Here is a 20950-nt window from a genome sequence, read left to right as displayed (position 1 = left end):
TGCATTGCACGTATCTGTGTGACTGACGCCCTATATTAGATCTTATTTGTGTGCAGTTTTGTGCCGGCAACCTCCCCCTCCTGATATATTAGGCTGGGGGTGGTTGTTATATAGGCATTCTGCACCTGTGATCTTCCAACCTTTATCATGGGGGGCCGTATGCATCTTGCATGTGCTTTTGCCACTATCTGACCATTTTATGGCTGTTGGCTTTATTTTTGGTGAGTTTTTTCTATGAATTTCTTCTGTATAGGGTACTTTACACGCTGCGATATCGGTACCGATATCGCTAGTGAGCGTATCTGCCCCCGTCGGTTGTGCGACACGGGCAACTTGCTGCCTGTCGCGCACAACATAGCTCGGACCCGTCACACTACTTACCTGCCTAGCGACGTCACTGTGACCGGCGAACCATCTCCTTTCTAAGCGGGCGGTTTGTTCGGCTTCACAGTGACGTCACTAAACAGCCGCCCAATAGAAGCGGAGGTGGCTGAGATGAGCGGGACAAACATCCCGCCCACCTCTTTCCTTCCTCATTGCTGGCGGCCGCAGGTAAGGTGAAGTTCCATGTTCCTGCGGTGTCACACATAGAGATGTGCGCTGCCGAAGGAACAACGAACAACCAGCGTCCTGCAACAGGAACGATATTTGGGAAATTGAGAGTGTGTCACCGATCAATGATAAGGTGAGTATTTTTGATCGTTAGCAGTCGCTCGTACGTGTCACACGCAACGACGTCGCTAACGAGAACGGATGTGCGTCACGAATTCCGTGACCCCAACGACATCTCTTTAGTGATGTCGTTGCGTGTAAAGCGGCCTTAAGTCAAGGCCAAACATGGCAGAGGTCAGGTAATTGATTACCTCAAAATGTCACCAATTTTTCCCTGAATATATAATACTGAGCCACATTCATAGATTGGTCTGTGGTGAATGTAATGATACACATCTGCTATTTTGTACATTTTTTTTAAGAACATTATTTTAAATTGGGAAAAGGTGGGTGATTTGATATATATATATATATAAAATGAAGGTATTTGTAGTATCATTTACAGCAATAGTGTTCATGTATTTATTGAGTGCAGTCTGCTAATGCATTGTGTATGTATATGTTGAATATTGGCTACATGGCGTATATTTGTTCACCTGTACATAAATTTAGTACCAACAGCTTTATTTTTTTTGTCAACACAGAATGATTGTTTAGACCAACTACAAGCGTTTGGTGAATCATGGCATGGCCAAAAATGTAAAGGTAACCTGTCACCACGGAAATGCAGTTCAGTCTGCAGGCACCATGTTATAGAGCAGGGGGAGCTGAGCAGATTGATAGAAAGTCTTTAAGAACAGATTCAGTATAATGTGTTTTATTAATTTAAACTTTGACTTATTCTTGGACTTTCAGTCCAGTGGGAGGTCCTATTATTCCCTTTACGACCTAGGACGTACAATATATACACATCCTAGGTTGCCTCCTTCCCTTTAATGAGGGCTAACGAGCCGAGCCTGCATTATTCCCCACACATGTCTGCTGATCTGATTAGCCAACATATGTGGCTTAAGGCCCCGTCACACTAAGCAACATCGCAAGCAACATCGCTGCTAACGAACAACTTTTGTGACGTAGCAGCGATGTTGCTAGTGATGTCGCTGTGTGTGACATCCAGCAACAACCTGGCCCCTGCTGTGAGGTCGTTGGTTGTTGCTGAATGTCCTGGGCCATTTTTTAGTTGTTGCTGTCCCGCTGTGAAGCACAGATCGCTGTGTGTGACAGCAAGACAGCAACAACTAAATGTGGAGCCAGCAGGAGCCGGCTTCTGCAGACGCTGGTAACCACAGTAAACATCGGGTAACCAAGAAGCCCTGTCCTTGGTTACCCGATATTTACCTTCGTTACCAGCCTCCGCCGCTCTCACTGTCAGTGCCGGCTCCTGCTCTGTGCACATGTAGCTGCAGGACACATCGGGTTAATTAACCCGATGTGTGCTGTAGCTAGGAGAGCAGGGAGCCAGCGCTAAGCATTGTGCGCTGCTCCCTGCTCTGTGCACATTTAGCTGCAGTACACATCGGGTAATTAACCCGATGTGTGCTGTAACTAGGAGAGCAAGGAGCCAGCGCTAAGCGGTGTGCGCTGCTCCCTGCTCTCTGCACATGTAGCTGCAGCACACATCGGGTAATTAACCCGATGTGTGCTGTAACTAGGAGAGCAGGGAGCCAGCGCTCAGTGTGCGCTGCTCCCTGCTCTCTGCACGTGTAGCTGCGTGCGCTGGTAACCAAGGTAAATATCGGGTTGGTTACCCGATATTTACCTTAGTTACCAAGCGCAGCATCTTCCACGCGGCGCTGCTGGCTGGGGGCTGGTCACTGGTTGCTGGTGAGCTCACCAGCAACTCGTGTAGCCACGCTCCAGCGATCCCTGCCAGGTCAGGTTGCTGGTGGGATCGCTGGAGCGTCGCAGTGTGACATCTCACCAGCAACCTCCTAGCAACTTACCAGCGATCCCTATCGTTGTTGGGATCGCTGGTAAGTTGCTTAGTGTGACTGGACCTTAACAGGCACAGGTGGATCTCTGATCAAAGATCCACCTGCACCTGTTAACTCCTTAGATTGCGCTGTCAAATTGGTAGTGCGATCTAACGCACTCCAGCCGGGATTGTGCTATTCCCCGCTGCTATCAGCGGCCCTGTGATACGATGACGGGGCGCCAATGGGTTGTCATAACAGCGCGGAGTCAGCTGATGACCTCGGTTGCTGTCATGACTCACTTCCTGTGAATGCCAGCAGAGCAGATTCACAGAACAACATTTCTGCTGATGAGAGTGATGCTGAGGCATTGCTCTGATCAGCAGAAGTGATTGGATAGTGCAGGCATAAAGTCTCCTACGGGGACTAGTAAAATCAATAAAAATAAGTTTTAATAAACAGTTTTTAAAAATATGAAAAGCATTAAAAAATAAAACAAACAAAAAACAAAAGTTCAAATCATCCCCTTTTGCCCCATCAAAAAAAACATTTGGTATCACTGTGTTCAGAAATGCAAAATTTAAAATTCATTAAGCTAATTAGAAAAGGGCGTAGCGAGAAAAAAAAACCCCAAAAACAATCAAAAACGCCAGAATTACGTTTTTTTTTGTTGTTGCAACATTGCATTGAAATGAAATAGCTGGCAATCAAAACATCGTATCTACCCAAAAATGGTATAATTAAAAACAACAGCTCAAGATGCAAAATATAAGCCATTACTGAGCCACAGATCCTGAAAAATTAAAGGGTCTTAGAAAAAGGTGACAAAAGTGCAATTTTTTAACAAACCTTTTTTACCCTATAGAGAAAAGTAAAACTATACATGTTTGAGATCTACAAACTCATAGTGACCTGGGGAATTATAATGCCAGGTCAGTTTTACCATATAGTGAAATAAACTCATAAAATAATTTTGCAATTGCACTTTTTTATAAAATCAGGACACATAGGCCGGCTTTGCACACTACGACATCGCAGGTGCGATGTCGATGGGGTCAAATCGAAAGTGACGCACATCCGGTGTCGCAGTCGATATCGTAGTGTGCAAATCCTTTTTGATACGATTAACGAGCGCAAGAGTATCGTTATCGTATCATCGGTGTAGGGTCCGACATTTCCATAATGCCGGTGCAGCGACAGGTACGATGTAGTTCCTCGTTTCTGCGGCAGCACACATCGCTGTGTGTGAAGCCGCAGGAGCGAGGAACATCTCTTACCTGCGTCCCGGCTGCAATGCGGAAGGACGGAGGTGGGCGGGATGTTTACATCCTGCTCATCTCCGCCCCTCCGCTGCTATTGGCCGCCTGCCGTGTGACGTCGCTGTGACGCCGCATGACCCGTCCCCTTAGGGAGGAGGCGGGTCGCAGGTCAGGTCAGTGCATGTGAAGCTGGCGTAGCAATAATGTTCGCTACGCCAGCATTCACAAAATATCGCTGCTGCGACGGGGGCGGGGACTATCGCGCTCGACATCGCAACATCGGCTTGCGATGTCGCCGCGTGCAAAGTACCCCTTAGAATTTTTTTCCGCTCTACAGTACAATATAGGGCAGAACGAATGGTGTTGGTCAAAAGTACAAGTCGTCCTGCAAAAAACAAACCATCGTAATATACTGCTATACTGACGGAAAAATAAAAAAAGTTATGACTCTTGGAAGAAGGGGAGGAAAAAAATGAAAAATAGCCGTGTGGTAAAGGGGTTAATGACTGACAACTACCTGTGTATGCATACTTATATAAAAAAAGCTGTCAGTCACTGATCGGACTGACCAGTGGAACAAAAGTCCCAGACATAGCTGAGGTTTAATAGAATAAAACACAAATAAGACTCTATATTAATCTTCTCCGCTCCTCCTGCTCCATCACATGGTGCCTGCAGCTTGAAGTGCATTTTCATGATGACAGGTGTGAACGTTTTAAGTGAACGTTCCCCCCTGCTTGTTCCCCATCTATCTCTGTCTGCTAGCTCTATGAAACCAGAACTGTTAATCAAAGAAAAGGGGAGGGTGGAGATACAGGGAAATCAAGCAAGTGGAAAGCTGCACATAAAAGATTGGTCAGACCATGATGGACAGAGCATTGGACTTGGGGTGAACAGTCATTCTGTTCTGACAACGTCTCTTTAAATGTAATCTATCAGCAGGTTTTTGCCATCTAATCTGAAAGAAACTTTATTCCAATTATGCATCACTTAGTTCCAGTTGTGACACAATCAGTTTTTAGATGAGGCAGGGCTCAAAAAGTAAACCCCACCCACACGACTGACCAGCAGCCTATTGTCTACATTGTCTATTGACAGTGGCTAATCAGTGCTGGGGGCGTGGTTAGTCTAGTAGGCAAACTGGCACCAAGCCGACAGTGATCATCTTCTGCTGATAAACAACCCATTTGTAAGAAAACAGCTCAATAAGTGACACATGGCTGAATGCAGTGTCTCAGCCCTACCTCATGCTGTTTTCAGATTACATAGCAAAAATCTACTGATATATTCTGTTTAAAGTGTCCCAAATGTTCATCTCTAAACTTGCCTAGTTATAAGCTAAATCACCAGGAAGCATGGGCTTGCACATTAGTGGTTTATTGTGAAAAATTAAGGAAATCTGATAATGACCGCACTTATTGCAGACCTGCATGTAGGATATGTTTGCTCTGATGAAGTATAATGGAGACAGACTTACGCTTGTATCACTGCTCGACTTCACAGTCTTGTCATATGTGACTCTGTTGCGCTGTCGTTTAGGAGCCATCGTTCTATCAGCTGGGTTACCTGGAATATACATGGAAATCATTATGTGGGATGATACTTGCTTAAAGGGTTCTTCGTGAATATTGTTTAACCAGATACAATTAAAAATTTGTAAAAACCAACAATACTCACTATGCCAGGTTTTTGTGCAAAAATAAGTTACTTTACCATACCAAAAATCTCTTGGGGTCCTTCATAGGTTCAACATATAGCTCCGACTCATCAGCCAGAATTGTATTGTAGAACTGCTGCAAACTTTTTACACAACTCAAAAATTTACATTTGGCATTTTCATTCCAGTCTTGGCCGGTTCTGCCAACTTTTGTAAAGTAGGGAAAGCTTTGACGTAACCAATTCAATAAGACGAATTCACCTCACACCAAAAGTCGTGTAATTCTGCCCAAAACATGTGCGGTTTCCTGGTTGAAATAACAATTCTGCTGATTGCTCTTATTAGCCGGCCGCCGGGGATCATCTGTTCGCTCTCAAAAGGCGGCAGCCGACTATTATGAACAATCAGCTGAGTGTTCTCTCTCAGTCCGACAATGAATTCTTATTCTTCTCATCCGTTGTACAACGCATCAGTCACAAGCGTCAAGCAACACATGTGACTGATGGAAAACAACGGAAATGTGAACCTAGCCTAACCTGTCTTCACTGGGTCGTCCGAGGTCTTCACTGGCCCGATCACATCTGCCTCCATCGCTGGGTCCTTCCTGGGTCTTCTGATAAGCTGTCCAACCTCCTGCCTGCTGCTCCTGTAAAGCTGTCCATCTCGCTGCCTTCTATTCCTTCTGCAGTTCCTCTGGTCAGTGATCCTCCTGCTAATCCTCTGGGTCCTGTGAGTATAACTTTTTTTTTTTGCTGTATCCCCTGTCCATTTTTACACCTCATCCGTCTGTGCGTCCCACCGAGCGCTGATCAGGGATGCAGATAACGGATCTGCATCCGTGGTCAATTTTCGGTGGGACTTTTTTTCTGTATCCCCAACGCTTTTTGTATCGCATCCGTCCGTGCGTCCCGCCGAGTGCTGATCGGGGATGCACATAACGGATCGGCATCCCTGCTCAATTTTTGGCGTGACTTTTTTTTCCGTATCCCCGACGCTTTTTGTATCTCAACCGACCGTGCGTCCTGCAGCGGCCGATAAGTGCACGTCTGTGCGTTTGAGAAGTCAAATGGCATTCCTTCTCTTCCGAACACTGCCATGCGCCCAGACAATTACTTTCCACCACATATGAGGTATCTGCGTACTCGGGAAAAATTGCACAATACGTTTTATGGTGCATTTTTTCCTGGTACCGTTGTAAAAAAAAAGCTACCTGGTTGAAGCAAAAAGTTTGTGGTAAGAAAAAAAAATGTTCACGGTTCAACGTTATCAACTTCTGTGGAGCCCCTGGGGGTACAAGGGGCTCACCAAACATCTAGATAAATTCCTTGAGGGGTCTAGTTCCAAAATGGGGTCATTTGTGGGGGAGCTCTACTATTTAGGCACCATAGGGGATCTCCAAAAGTGACATGGCGTCTGCTAATGATTCCAACCAATTTTGCTGTCAAATGGTGCTGCTTCTCTTCTGAGCCCCGCTATGCGCCCAAACAATAACTTTCCACCACATATGAGGTATCTACGTACTCAGGAGAAATTGCACAATACATTTTATGGTGCATTTTTCCTGATACCCTTGTGAAAAAAAAGCTACCTTGTTCAAGCAACAGTATTGTGGTAAAAAAAATTGTTTCTTTTCACGGCTCAACGTTATAAACTTCTGTAAAGCCCCCAGGTGTTCAAAGTGCTCACCAAACATCTAGAAAAATTATTTGAGGGCTCTAGTTTCCAAAATGAGGTCACTTGTGGGGGAGCTCCATTGTTTAGGCACCTCAGGGGGTCTTCAAACCCGGCATGGCGTCCGCTAATGAGTCCAGCTAATTTTGCGCTCAAAAAGTCAAATGGTGCTCCTTCCCTTCCGACCTCTGCCGTGCACCCAAACAATTGATTTCCCCCACATATGAGATCTCGGTGTACTCAGGAGAAAATGCACGATAAATTGTATGGTGCATTTTTTCTTTTCTCCCTTGTGAAAATATAAATTTTATGGCTGAAGTAACATTTTTGTGTTAAAAAGTAAAATTTTCATTTTTTCCTTCCACATTGCTTTGGTTCCTGTGAAGCACCTAAAGGGTTAATAAACTTCCTGGATGTGGTTTTGAGCAGTGTGAGGGGTGCAGTTTTTAGAATGGGGTCACTTTTGGGTATTTTCTGTCACCTCGGCCTCTCAAAGTCACTTCAAATGTGATGTGGTCCCTAAATAAATTATTTTGTAAATTTTGCTGGAAAAATGAGAAATTGCTGATAAACTTTGACCCCTTCTAACATCCTAACGAAAAAAAAAATTGTTTTGAAAATTGCGCTGATGTAAAGTAGACATGTGGGAAATGTTACTTAGTAACTATTTTGTGTGACATATCTCTCAGATTTATAAGCATACATTTTCAAAGTTTGAAAATTGCGAAATTTTCAAAATTTTCGCAAAATTTCCGAAATTTTCACAAATAAACACAAAAAATATCGGCCTAAATTTACCATTAACATGAAGTACAATATGTCACGAAAAAACAATCTCAGAATCGCCAGGATCTGTTGAAGTGACACTGGTCAGAATTGCAAAAAATGGCCCGGTCATTAGGGTGTTTTAGTGGCTGGGATAAAGGGATTAAAAGAAAAATGCATGGCACAAAACCCATGCGTTTCTTCTGCCAGAATTTGCAGATTTGATATAGAAAATTTCTGCACCAAATACTCAACGTGCACACATACCCTTTTACAGCAAACGGCACCAAAACACTGCTGCCCATCATTCACCTATAAGAAACATAGGCAGCAGTCCTCTGAGGGGCGCAGATGCTAGGATGCCCAGGAAAGCAGCGTAAGGGGGTCATGTAGATGCCCTCTGTCTCCTTATTACACGGATTGTCACCAGATTTTTGCTCCCCCATCTGAGACGCATAATGTAGAGACAGAGACCCTGATTTTGATGATGTACCACTTATTGGGCTATAACGAGCTCATGCATCTGCTGGACTACCTGCAGCATGCCAAGTAGTCCTCTAATGGTAATCTCCTGCTAATTAAACCGTGATTTCATAAACGCTACACCACGCAGCCCAGTAAGTGACACATCGCTGGAATGAGGGTGTCTTTTCCTTCATCCTGCTGCTCTCAGATTAGGTGGCATAACCTGGTGATAGAAATTCTTTACTTGTGTCAGCCAGCATTCCTTATGGCAGGGGTCTTAAGACTGTGCAGACCCTCAAAGCCGGCGCGTGTGTATGATGTAGACGCGTCATGCACCGCGACTTCAGAATAAGGAAGACCAAGGTGGCCGAAAGGGGAGGCACCGGTCCTGGAGAACGGCACCACCCATCTGACCAATCTGCACCGGCGTGACCTAGGTATTATAAAGTGTTTATGTTCTACCCAGCGGCCTGGGGTCTTATATACAGCATGTTAGAATGGGGCGTATTATCGCTGTGTCCGCTGCGTTCTCCCACGCAGGAGGTTCAACAGTCTCCACAGGAGAAACTGACATGCTGTGAATAGGAAACCAGCAGGCCAATTTACACCGTGTAAGGCTAGGTTCACACACTGCATTTTTTTGACGCTGCGTTTTTGTGCGTTTTTTTGCGATTTGATGCGTTTTTGCTTACTGTGTTTTTATGCGTTTTTTTATCAGTGAACAATGCCATTAAAGATTGTTGAAGAAAAAAAAAAAGTCTGATGTAATTTCCTTCTTCAATATGTTCTTCATTCTCCACTAGTGTATGCAGGAGAGCAGACAGCTGCAGAACTACAAGGCTCAGCATGCTCCACACAGGACTGTATGCTGGAGAGAGAGGCAGGGGGAGCAGAACTACAAGGCTCAGCATACTCCATCCAATAGTGTATGCAGGAGAGCAGACAGCAGCTGCAGAACTACAAGGCTCAGCATCCTCCATCCAGGACTGTATGCAGGAGTTTTTTGCCCCCCCCCCAAAAAATGACGTGGGCTTTGCCATATTTTTGTATGCTAGCCAGGTAGAGCAGGCAGGTACGGGCTGCCCCCAACCCCCAGCTGCCTATTTGTACCCGGCTGGAACCAAAAATATAGGGAAGCCCTTTTTTTTTTATTTCATGAATTTCATGAATTAAAAAAAAAGTGACGTAGGCTTGCCCAATTCTTGAGTCCAGCCAGGTACAACTAGGCAGCTGTGGATTGGAATCCACAGTGCAGGGTGCCCATGCTTTCTGGGCACCCCTGATGCGAATTACAGTCCGCAACCACCCCAGAATATGGCGCTTTCATAGAAGCTTCTGGCGCTGTATCCAACTCTCCAGCTGCCCTGGTGACGGGGGGCTCGCTGGGTAATAATGGGGTTAGGGCTAGCTGTATATTATCAGCTGGCCCTAAGCCCGAAATTCATGGTGTCATGCCAATATTAGACATGGCTACCATGAATTTCTAGAGAAGATAAAAAAAAACCACAACACACAGAAATATATTTTTATTAGAAATAAAACACAACACAATTAGTGACTCCATCTTTACTGAAATAAAGAACCCCCCTCCGCATTAATCCTGGGTCAAGGGTCCCACGCCGTCCAATCCGGATCCAATATCATCTGATCGGTTTGCTGGAAGGCAAAGTGATCAGATGATGTGTCAGGTTCAAGGATGTGAATCACATCCCACATCAGCTGATTGTATAAAAGCCGTTTATACAATCAGCTGATGCATCGGTGCAAAAAAAAAAATACTTATGTGCTGATTACCGGCAGCTCCTGGAGCGGAGTCTGATGCCGTCTGATCAGTAATCAGTGATGAAGTCTCCTGACGGCATCCGCTGATAGGTTAAGCCAGCCGGGCGCCGGCGTCACCGCGAGACTTACGATCAGCTGATGCGTCAGGTGACCGCATCAGGTGATCCACCGCCAGGTCCTGCAGCCATCGGACGTGCCTGAGAGCACACAGCCGGAGCGGCGGTACCGGGAGAGGAGCTGGGAGCGGGCATGGCACCGGGAGTCTGAAGACAGGTGAGTATGACATTTGTTTTTCAACTGTTCACTTTTGTTGTCGCAGCTGCCTCCACCTCCAGCCCAGACATGGCGCCGCACGGGAGCAGACATGCACAGGATGGGAGGTGGAAGCGGCGGTGGCGATACCGGGAGGATTCACGCTTCTGTATTTACTGACAGAAGGAATCCTCTTCCTGTACATATCAATTTACTGCCCCCTGCCCACCCCTTGCGTTTATAGCTGCGTTTTTAGTGATAGAAATGCACAAAAAGGCAGCTATATTTGCAATTTGCGGTTTTCATTGCGTTTTTGAACATCTCATTGAACTCAATGGGTGGAAACGCAGTGAAAAACGCAAAAATAATTGACATGCTGCGTTTTTCTGGGCACTACAAAAACGCAGCTAAAAAAAACGCTGTGTGCAGACAGCAAAAATGAAAACTCAGACTTTGCTGGGGAAGCAAAGTCATGCAGTTTTCTGAGCAAAAATGCACCCGAAAAATGCGCAAAAACGCCGCGAAAAACGCACTGTGTGAACTTACCCTTAAAAAGAAGCACAGTGGGCAGGGGATTTCTATTAGCGCCATCCACTGTGCTTGTACTGCACTGCGCGTTTTGGACGCTGCAAAAATACAAAACGTCCAACATGCTGCTAACATTAATTGTGGGCATGGGCCCTTATAGAGTAATGCCCTATATATTACACTAGCCTGCATTTACCTATACACAGTATCAGCCACTGCCCTATAGACGCCTCTGGGCATGGGCCCTTATAGAGTAATGCCCTATATATTACACTAGCCTGCATTTCCCTATACATAGTATCAGCCCCCCCTATAGACGCCTCTGGGCATGGGCCCTTATAGAGTAATGCCCTATAAATTACACTAGCCTGCATTTCCCTATACACAGTATCAGCCCCCCCCCCCTATAGACGCCTCTGGGCATGGGCCCTTATAGAATAATGCCCTATAAATTACACTAGCCTGGATTTCCCTATACATAGTATCAGCCCCCACCTATAGACGCCTCTGGGCATGGGCCCTTATAGAGTAATGCCCTATACATTACACTAGCCTGCATTTCCCTATACACAGTATTAGCCACTCCTATAGACTCCTCTGGGCATGGGCCCTTATAGAATAACCCTCTATATATTACACTAGCCTGCATTTCCCTATACACAGTATCAGCCCCCCCCTATAGACGCCTCTGGGCATGGGCCCTTATAGAGTAATGCCCTATATATTACACTAGCCTGCATTTCCCTATACACAGTATCAGCACCCCCCTATAGACGCCTCTGGGCATGGGCCCTTATAGAATAATGCCCTATATATTACACTAGCCTGCATTTCCCTATACACAGCATCAGCTCCTCCCTATAGACTCCTCTGGGCATGAGCCCTTATAGAGTAATGCCCTATATATTACACTAGCCTGCATTTCCCTATACATAGTATCAGCCCCCCCCTATAGACGCCTCTGTGCATGGGCCCTTATAGAATAATGCCCTATATATTACACTAGCCTGCATTTCCCTATACATAGTATCAGCCCCCCCCCTATAGACGCCTCTGGGCATGGGCCCTTATAGAATAATGCCCTATATATTACACTAGCCTGCATTTCCCTATACACAGTATCAGCACCCCCCCTATAGACTCCTCTGGGCATGGGCCCTTATAGAGTAATGCCCTATATATTACACTAGCCTGCATTTCCCTATACATAGTATCAGCCCCCCCTATAGACGCCTCTGGGCATGGGCCCTTATAGAATAATGCCCTATATATTACACTAGCCTGCATTTCCCTATACACAGTATCAGCCCCCCCCTATAGACGCCTCTGGGCATGGGCCCTTATAGAGTAATGCCCTATATATTACACTAGCCTGCATTTCCCTATACATAGTATCAGTCCCCCCCTATAGACGCCTCTGGGCATGGGCCCTTATAGAGTAATGCCCTATATATTACACTAGCCTGCATTTCCCTATACATAGTATCAGCCCCCCCTATAGACGCCTCTGGGCATGGGCCCTTATAGAGTAATGCCCTATAAATTACACTAGTCTGCATTTCCCTATACACAGTATCAGCCCCCCCCCCCTATAGACGCCTCTGGGCATGGGCCCTTATAGAATAATGCCCTATAAATTACACTAGCCTGGATTTCCCTATACATAGTATCAGCCCCCCCTATAGACGCCTCTGGGCATGGGCCCTTATAGAATAATGCCCTATATATTACACTAGCCTGCATTTCCATATACACAGTATCAGCCCCCCCCTATAGACTCCTCTGGGCATGGGCCCTTATAGAGTAATGCCCTATATATTACACTAGCCTGCATTTCCCTATACATAGTATCAGCCCCCCCTATAGACGCCTCTGGGCATGGGCCCTTATAGAATAATGCCCTATATATTACACTAGCCTGCATTTCCCTATACACAGTATCAGCCCCCCCCTATAGACGCCTCTGGGCATGGGCCCTTAAAGAATAATGCCCTATATATTACACTAGCCTGCATTTCCCTATACATAGTATCAGTCCCCCCCTATAGACGCCTCTGGGCATGGGCCCTTATAGAATAATGCCCTATATATTACACTAGCCTGCGTTTCCCTATACATAGTATCAGCCCCCCCTATAGACGCCTCTGGGCATGGGCCCTTATAGAATAATGCCCTATATATTACACTAGCCTGTATTTCCCTATACACAGTATCAGCCCCCCCTATAGACTCCTCTGGGCATGGGCCTTTATAGAGTAATGCCCTATATATTACACTAGCCTGCATTTCCCTATACATAGTATCAGCCCCCCCTATAGACGCCTCTGGGCATGGGCCCTTATAGAATAATGCCCTATATATTATACTAGTCTGCATTTCCCTAAACACAGTATCAGCCCCCCCCCCTCTTCCCGCCCTATAGACGCCTCTGGGCATGGGCCCTTATAGAATAATGCCCTATATATTACACTAGCCTGCATTTCCCTATACATAGTATCAGCCCCCCCCTATGGACGCCTCTGGGCATGGGCCCTTATAGAATAATGCCCTATATATTACACTAGCCTGCATTTCCCTATACACAGGATCAGCCACTCCCTTAATAACTTTGAGGCACCCACTGACCTTAGTCCAAACACACAAATATTCAAATTATTTGCCAAAGACCCCACCCCTGTAATATGTCTCCGCCCAAATGGCTAACAGGACCTCTCATAATACTATATGACCCCACCCCTGTAATATGTCTCCATCCCAAATAGCTGATTGCCCCTCACAATACTTTATATCCTATCCCGTGCTATACCCCCTCCCCAAATGGCTGACAGGACCTCTCACATTATGAGCCCGCCCCCTATATGTCCCCACCCCAAATGGCTGACAGACCTCTCACATTATGAGCCCGCCCCCTCTAATATGTCCCCACCCCAAATGGCTGACAGGACCTCACACATTATGAGTCTGTCCCCTGTAATATGTCCCCGCCCCCTCTAATATGTCCCCACCCCAAATGGCTGACAGGACCTCTCACATTATGAGCCCGCCCCCTCTAATATGTCCCCATCCCAAATGGCTGACAGGACCTCACACATTATGAGCCCACCCCCTGTAATATGTCTCTGCCCAAATGGCTGACAGGACCTCACACATTATGAGCCCACCCCCTGTAATATGTCTCTGCCCAAATGGCTGACAGGACCTCACACATTATGAGCCCACCCCCTGTAATATGTCTCTGCCCAAATGGCTGACAGGACCTCTCACATTATGAGCCCGCCCCCTGTAATATGTCCCCACCCCAAATGGCTGACAGGACCTCTCACATTATGAGCCCGCCCCCTCTTATATGTCTTTGCCCAAATGGCTGACAGGACCTCTCACATTATGAGCCCGCCCCCTGTAATATCACCCCACCCCAAATGGCTGATGGGACCTCTCACATTATGAGCCCGCCCCCTCTAATATGTCCCCACCCCAAATGGCTGACAGGACCTCACACATTATGAGCCCACCCCCTGTAATATGTCTCTGCCCAAATGGCTGACAGGACCTCACACATTATGAGCCCACCCCCTGTAATATGTCTCTGCCCAAATGGCTGACAGGACCTCACACATTATGAGCCCACCCCCTGTAATATGTCTCTGCCCAAATGGCTGACAGGACCTCTCACATTATGAGCCCGCCCCCTGTAATATGTATCTGCCCCAAATGGCTGACAGGACCTCTCACATTATGAGCCCGCCCCCTGTAATATCACCCCACCCCAAATGGCTGATGGGACCTCTCACATTATGAGCCCGCCCCCTGAACTATACCCCCGCCCCAAATGGCTGATGGGACCTCTCACATTATGAGCCCGCCCCCTGTACTATATCCCCGCCCTAAATGGCTGACAGGACCTCTCACATTATGAGCCCGCCCCCTGTACTATACCCCCGCCCCAAATGGTTGATGGGGCCTCTGACATTATGAGCCCGCCCTCTGTAATGTGTCCCAGCCCCAAATGACTGATGGGACCTCTCACATTATGAGCCCACCCCCTGTAAGGTCTCCGCCCAAATGGCTAACAGGACCTCTCACATTATGAGCCCGCCCCCTGTAATATGTCCCCGCCCCAAATGGCTGACAGGACCTCTCACATTATGACCCCGCCCCCTGTAATATGTCCACGCCCCAAATGGCTGACAGGCCCTCTCACATTATGACCCCGCCCCCTGTAATATGTCTCCGCCCCAAATGGCTGATAGGACCTCTCACATTCTGAGCCCGCCCCCTGTAATATGTCCCCATCCCAAATGGCTGACAGGACCGCTCACATTATGAGCCCGCCCCCTGTAATATGTCCACGCCCCAAATGGCTGACAGGCCCTCTCACATTCTGAGCCCGCCCCCTGTAATATGTCCCCATCCCAAATGGCTGACAGGACCGCTCACAATACGTTATGACCCCTGTAATATTCTCCCCGTCCCACATGGCAGACGAGGCTCCCTCACTCTCAATACTTAGGCAGAGTTCGGAGCAGCACCGCCAGAGCTTACACTTCGCATTACTTTTGTGTAACCACGCCCCCTTCCTCAGCGGCGTCCGCAGAGCGAACAGTGACGGTATCAGTACCTGGCAGACAGGGACACGTGACCAACACTGCTCATCCCTCCGCCCACCTCTCCGCCTGCTGCTGGCGGGAGGAGTCCTGTGGCCGCGCTTGGTCACGTGTTTCCTATCTCGCGCTCAGAGCAGTGAGGGGACGCGGGGAGGGAGGTTGTGTGGAGACGGTTCTCTGCTCCACACGTGTTTTTCCCACTCGTGCTCCGGTTCAGACCGGCGGCACCATATCAGTTCATGCTGTTTAGCTCACAGTGAAAGTTTTCTAGGGGATTTAGTCAGAGTAGGACATTTTGCAGTGGTGTCACTGACCGTCACACTTTACCTCAGGAACGAGCGCCATGTCATCCGTGCTGATTAGGGCCCAGTTATAATTTAGCAACCAGAATTCCTTTAAATTACAAGCTGCCATTGCACAGTAATGTGCTCAGGATCAGGCACCTGTGGCCATAGCTATAATATAAAATGCAGCCATTATGTGAGGTGCTGCAGCATCTCACGGCAAAGTCAAATATTTACACATTTTGTGTCACTTTTTTTTTGTATTTACACATACTGACCTTTTTGTGTCAGTTTCGTCCAAATGGAGCACATAATTGAAGAATTTGATGGAAAATACAAAATAATAAAAATACAAATCTATTAACTGTTTTTAGCACAAATTTTAACATAATCCTTAAAATACCACTGTAGGGATTGACCAAAAAGGAAGAAAAACTGAGCTACAACAAAAAATGTCACCTTTGAAAAAGACCCAAATTATGAATCTGACAAAATATCTGGATAAAAGGCAAATCAAAAAGATTTAAAACATAGATAAAATACTAAAGCCACAATGAAAAGAGCAGATTATTCCAGAAATCTGGAGAAGCAACAGTGAGGGATCACGAGGACTAAGGATATGTGTACACGTTGCGTTTCTTTCAGAATCAAAAAAAATTTGTCTTGCCGTTTTTTTCTCCATTCATTACAATGGGAGAAAACTGCTACAAAAACAACACTAAATGAATGGAGATAAGAAGCTTCTTCAAATTTGCAATGAGCAGAAATAAAGCAACGTGCATGAGATTTCACAAATCTCATTCATTCTGCTGGCACAGTAAAATGTCTCATGGCTGAAACGAAACGTGTACACATATCTCTTAGGCTATGTGTCCACGCTGCGGAAAATGCGCGGATTTTGCCGCGGATTTCTCGCGGAAAAGCCGCGGATTTTCCGAAAATCTGCAGCAGCGGCACTTCCCAGCCATTTCAATGGCATTTTGGAAATGCTGTGTCCATGCTGCGGATTTTTCCGCGGCGGATTTGCCACGGATTTTGATCCGGAAAAATCTGCAGCATATCAATTATTGTTGCGGATTTTGATCCGGATTTTGGCTATAGAATGGGGGAAAAAAAAAAAATCTGCATCAAAATCCGCGGCAAAAAATAGGTGCGGATTTGCCGCGAAAGTCGCGGATTTTCATGCAGAAAAATTTGCAGCAACATTCTACCGTGGACACATAGCCTTAGTGTTCGACAGAAAAATGATGCTTCCACTGTAATCCATCCCCCTACAACGGGATGCCGATGAGTTTATAATGCAACCCAAAGCCTTACAATGCAGAAGCACTGCAGTGCATTATAACCGCTATGGTACCACGCCAGAGGCTGCTGGGAGTAATAAAGTTAATTTCTTCCTGATTGCCAGCTTTCAGTGGCTACTGGCATTTTTGGAACCCTTTTAACCTGCAGATTAACCCCATGCATGATATAACTCCTTCACCCCCAGGCGATTTTTCTGTTCTTCGCTCCTTTTCTTTCGGGAGCCATAACATTTTTATTTTTCCGTCAATCTTGCCATATGGCATAGGGCTTGTTTTTTGCGGGACAAGTTCTACTTTTGAAAGAAATCATTAGTTTTACTACATAGCATACTGGAAAATTGAAAAAAAATTTCAAGTGCGATGAAATTGCAAAAAAAGTGCAATTCGATTGTTTTTGGGATATTTTATTTACGGTGTTCAGTATATAGTAAAACTAAGGCATCAGTATGATGCCTCGGGTCAGTATGAGTTCATAGATTTCAAACATGTATACTTTTATTTAAGGGGTTAAAAAAATTCAGAAGTTTGTCCAAAAAAAAAAAGAATTGCGCTTATGGCGCCATTTTCCGCAACCCATAGCATTCACATTTTTCAGGAACTGGGGCTCATTGATGGCATATTTTTTGCGTCTCGTGCTGGCGTTTTTAATTCTACTATTTTTGTGCAGATGCGACATTTTGTTCACCTGTTATTGCACTTTAATACAATTTTGCTGCAACCAAAAAAATGTAATTTTGGGATTTAGAATTTTTTTCTCGCCACACCGTGTAACAATCAGATTAATTGATTTTATATCAGCTGTTATCAGGCTAGTGTAATGTAATGTCCCATATAGGGACTGAGGAAAAAAAAGTTAAAGAAATGTAAGAATATAAAAAAAAATCAAAAAATAAGAACAAACAAATTAAATTATTCCAACAAATAGTTATATTTACGTAAAAAAATTAAAATGTACACATATTTGGTATTTCCGTGTCCATAACAACCCGATTTATAAAACTGTCACACAAGTTATCCCCTTCAGTGAGCACAGTAAAAAATTTAAAAAACGTAGCAATGAAAATGTCATCTTGTCCCGCAAAAAATAAGCTGTTCCGTCACAGAAAAATTAAAAAAGCTATAGCTCTCAGAATACAGCAATGCAAAACTTTTTCTCCCTATAAAATAGTTTTTATGGTGTAGAAGCAGCAAAACAAAAAAAAATCTATATAAGTGTGGTTTTGCTGTTATCGTATCGATATGAAGAATAAAGCTGTCATCACTTTTACCGCACGATGAACGATGTAAACCTCCCTGCCCCCCAAAAAAATCCTACTCCTGAGTTGCTGTTTCTTCTTGATTTGGCCTCACAAAAAGTGAAATATCAAGTGATCAAAAAATAATCTGTGGCCCTAAATGGTACCAATACAAACTACAACTCGTTCCGCAAAAAAACGAGCTCTCACATGACTCTCTCAGCAGGAAAACAAAGAAAAACTACAGCCTTCAAAATTCAGTGATGCAAAAAACCTTTGTTTTGTAAAACAACAATTTTAGTGTGATGGTAGCCAAAAATAAAAAAAAATATATATATCTGGTATCACTGAAATAGTACTAACTGGAAGATTAAATCACGTTAGCACTTAAACCGCAAAGTGAATGGTGTAAAAAATAAAGTCTGTTTTCGTTGCATCCAAAATACTGTGCTGTCCAGTACAAGCGCAGTGGATGGACTTCATAGAAATCCCATGCCCACTATGCTTCTTTTCACCACAGCTTAAACTGACATGCAGCTCGGCTTCCCATCCTGTCAATTTGTGCTTGTGGAGACGCGAGTATTGTCCGCAGGGAAAACAGATCGAAAGTCCACAGCACCCCAGACCCTTATACATGCAGCTGTGGTCTTCTGCGGAGAACACTTGCGTCTCCACAGGAGAAGACATGCTGTGTCCAGGACACAGTGTGTGGATCATGGGCACATACCCGAAATCTTAAATAAAACGTGATTCAGACAAAATTCCCAAAGAAAAATTCACTGTAATGAAGCAGAGGGAGTGACTTTGACCTCATGTCTGGCCTGTGGTTCGGCGGTGTCAATCTTTCTATGCCTCTTTTTACAGTAGGTGTGCACAAAACTGTGGTCATCAACAGTTTTGTTCAGCTTTGAAAAGGTAGACACTGCTGAACAGTCTCCAAACAGTCCAGAGTAACTCCGCTGCTTCATTAGTGAATGGATCCGTCGCATGTTTCATCTGAACCACGTATTTCAGAGATGTAAATGTAAATCCCTATGTAAGTGCTGAACATGGAGGACAAGATAAATGAGAACTGATCCACAATGTTCTGTACCAAAATTGCCACCAAATAGCATTCAACTTAAACCACAAAAACAGAAGTCCCCACTCAGGTCCGTCATCGGTTAACGGAAAGATAGTTGGCTTCCACATTACTGGTAGCACAAAGGCTCTCGAAAAACGTTATGGCTCCCCTCTCAGAAAAGAAATCCAGTAAAATCTGTGTTCCCAAATGCCCCTTTCCCTCTGAGCCCCACAATGTACCTAAACCACAGTTAGGCTACTTTCACACATCCGGCTTGAGCCCTGCGGCTCAATCCGGCTGTGCAAGCTATGCAACGGATGCGGTGAAAACACCGCATCCTTTGCATAAGTTTTTCCCATGCGGCCTGCCCGGTTTTTGCCGCTTGCGGCATGCTACTGAGCATGCGCAGTGGCAAAAACCGCATGCGGCGGCCGAATGCGGTATTTGCCACATCGCGCCGCATCCGGCTGCCATAGGCATGCATTGAGAGATGCGCCGCATCGGTCGAATGCGGCGCGATGCGGTTTTTTTTTGCCGCACGAAAAAACGTGCCAGGCAACGTTCCATCCGGCCGCCGCATCGGCTAAATCTGCCGCATGCGGCAAAAACCGGATGGAACGCAAGGCCATGCGGCACAATGCGGCACTAATTAAAGTCTATGCAGGAAAATCGCAACCGGCAGCAAAAAAAAACGGTTGCGATTTTCCTGCAAAGTGCCGGATTGTGCCGCAGAAGAAAAACCGGAGGTGTGAAAGTACCCTTAGCATCCACATGTTTGGCATTATTGAAGTGAGGGAAGTCCGCTTAATTTACGGGGTTCAGGTTTCTAGAACACGAGCTGGGCACAATGTACTGACGCTACAATGTACTGGGCACAAAAAAAAGCTTGTTTGCAATTGTTAATTCTGTAACATACACTGCGTTTAACACCATGGGTGTTTTTCCAGAGACTATATCGTCACTATACCCATAGCCAAATTCCCAGAGGGGTGTAATTTCCAAAATGTGGTCACTTGAGGAAATTTTTCTGTTCAGGCACTGGCTCTGCATATGGAGTCCGCTGACTATTCTAGGAAAAACCGTGCTCCAAAAAACAAATGGTGCTCCTTCCTTCCCAAACCCTGTGATGAGGCCAAAAAGTACTGTACTGTCACATATTGGGTATTGCCACTTTCAGAAGAAATTATTATTATTTATTATTATAGCGCCATCAATTCCATGGTGCTTTACATGTGAAAGTGGTGTACATAATAGGGACAAGTACAATAATCATAAACAATACAAGACACAAACAGGTACAGGAGGAGAGAGGTCCCTGCCCGCGAGGGCTCACAGTTTACAAGGGATAGGTGAGGATACAGTAGGTGAGGGTAGAGCTGATAGTGCGGCGCTGTGTTAGACTGAGGGTTATGGCAGGTTGTAGGCTTGTCTTATTGTGTAACATATTATGGGGCCTTTTTTTACCTATTCCCTTTGTGAAAATTGGAAATCTGAAGTTAAAAGAACACTATAGTAGAAATGTAATTATTTTTTGTTCACTGCACAAAAGTATCAAATTTTGTGACACATCTGTAGTGTCAATATGCTCATTGTACCACTGAATGAATTCATTGAGG

The 20950-nt window shown here is 45.4% G+C and overlaps 1 protein-coding gene across 1 annotated transcript in view; it reads right to left on the bottom strand.

The window, feature by feature from the left end:
* LOC142309942 (centromere protein Q-like) overlaps positions 1 to 15476 on the bottom strand; it is a 58944-nt gene extending 43468 nt beyond the window's left edge. The window contains exons 1-2 of the mRNA XM_075347413.1: positions 15387 to 15476; positions 5202 to 5290 (exon numbers count right to left, since the gene is read on the bottom strand). Of these exons, the coding sequence (XP_075203528.1) occupies positions 5202 to 5270 (69 nt within the window). The 5' untranslated portion in view covers positions 5271 to 5290; positions 15387 to 15476. The remainder of the gene's footprint in view (positions 1 to 5201; positions 5291 to 15386) is intronic.
* Positions 15477 to 20950: the final 5474 nt, after the last annotated feature.

Source organism: Anomaloglossus baeobatrachus, chromosome 5 (assembly GCF_048569485.1).
Source record: "Anomaloglossus baeobatrachus isolate aAnoBae1 chromosome 5, aAnoBae1.hap1, whole genome shotgun sequence".
Classification (NCBI taxonomy): Eukaryota; Metazoa; Chordata; class Amphibia; order Anura; family Aromobatidae; genus Anomaloglossus; species Anomaloglossus baeobatrachus.
Note: the sequence above shows the minus strand (reverse complement) of the source record. Positions and strands in the feature narration are given on the sequence as shown.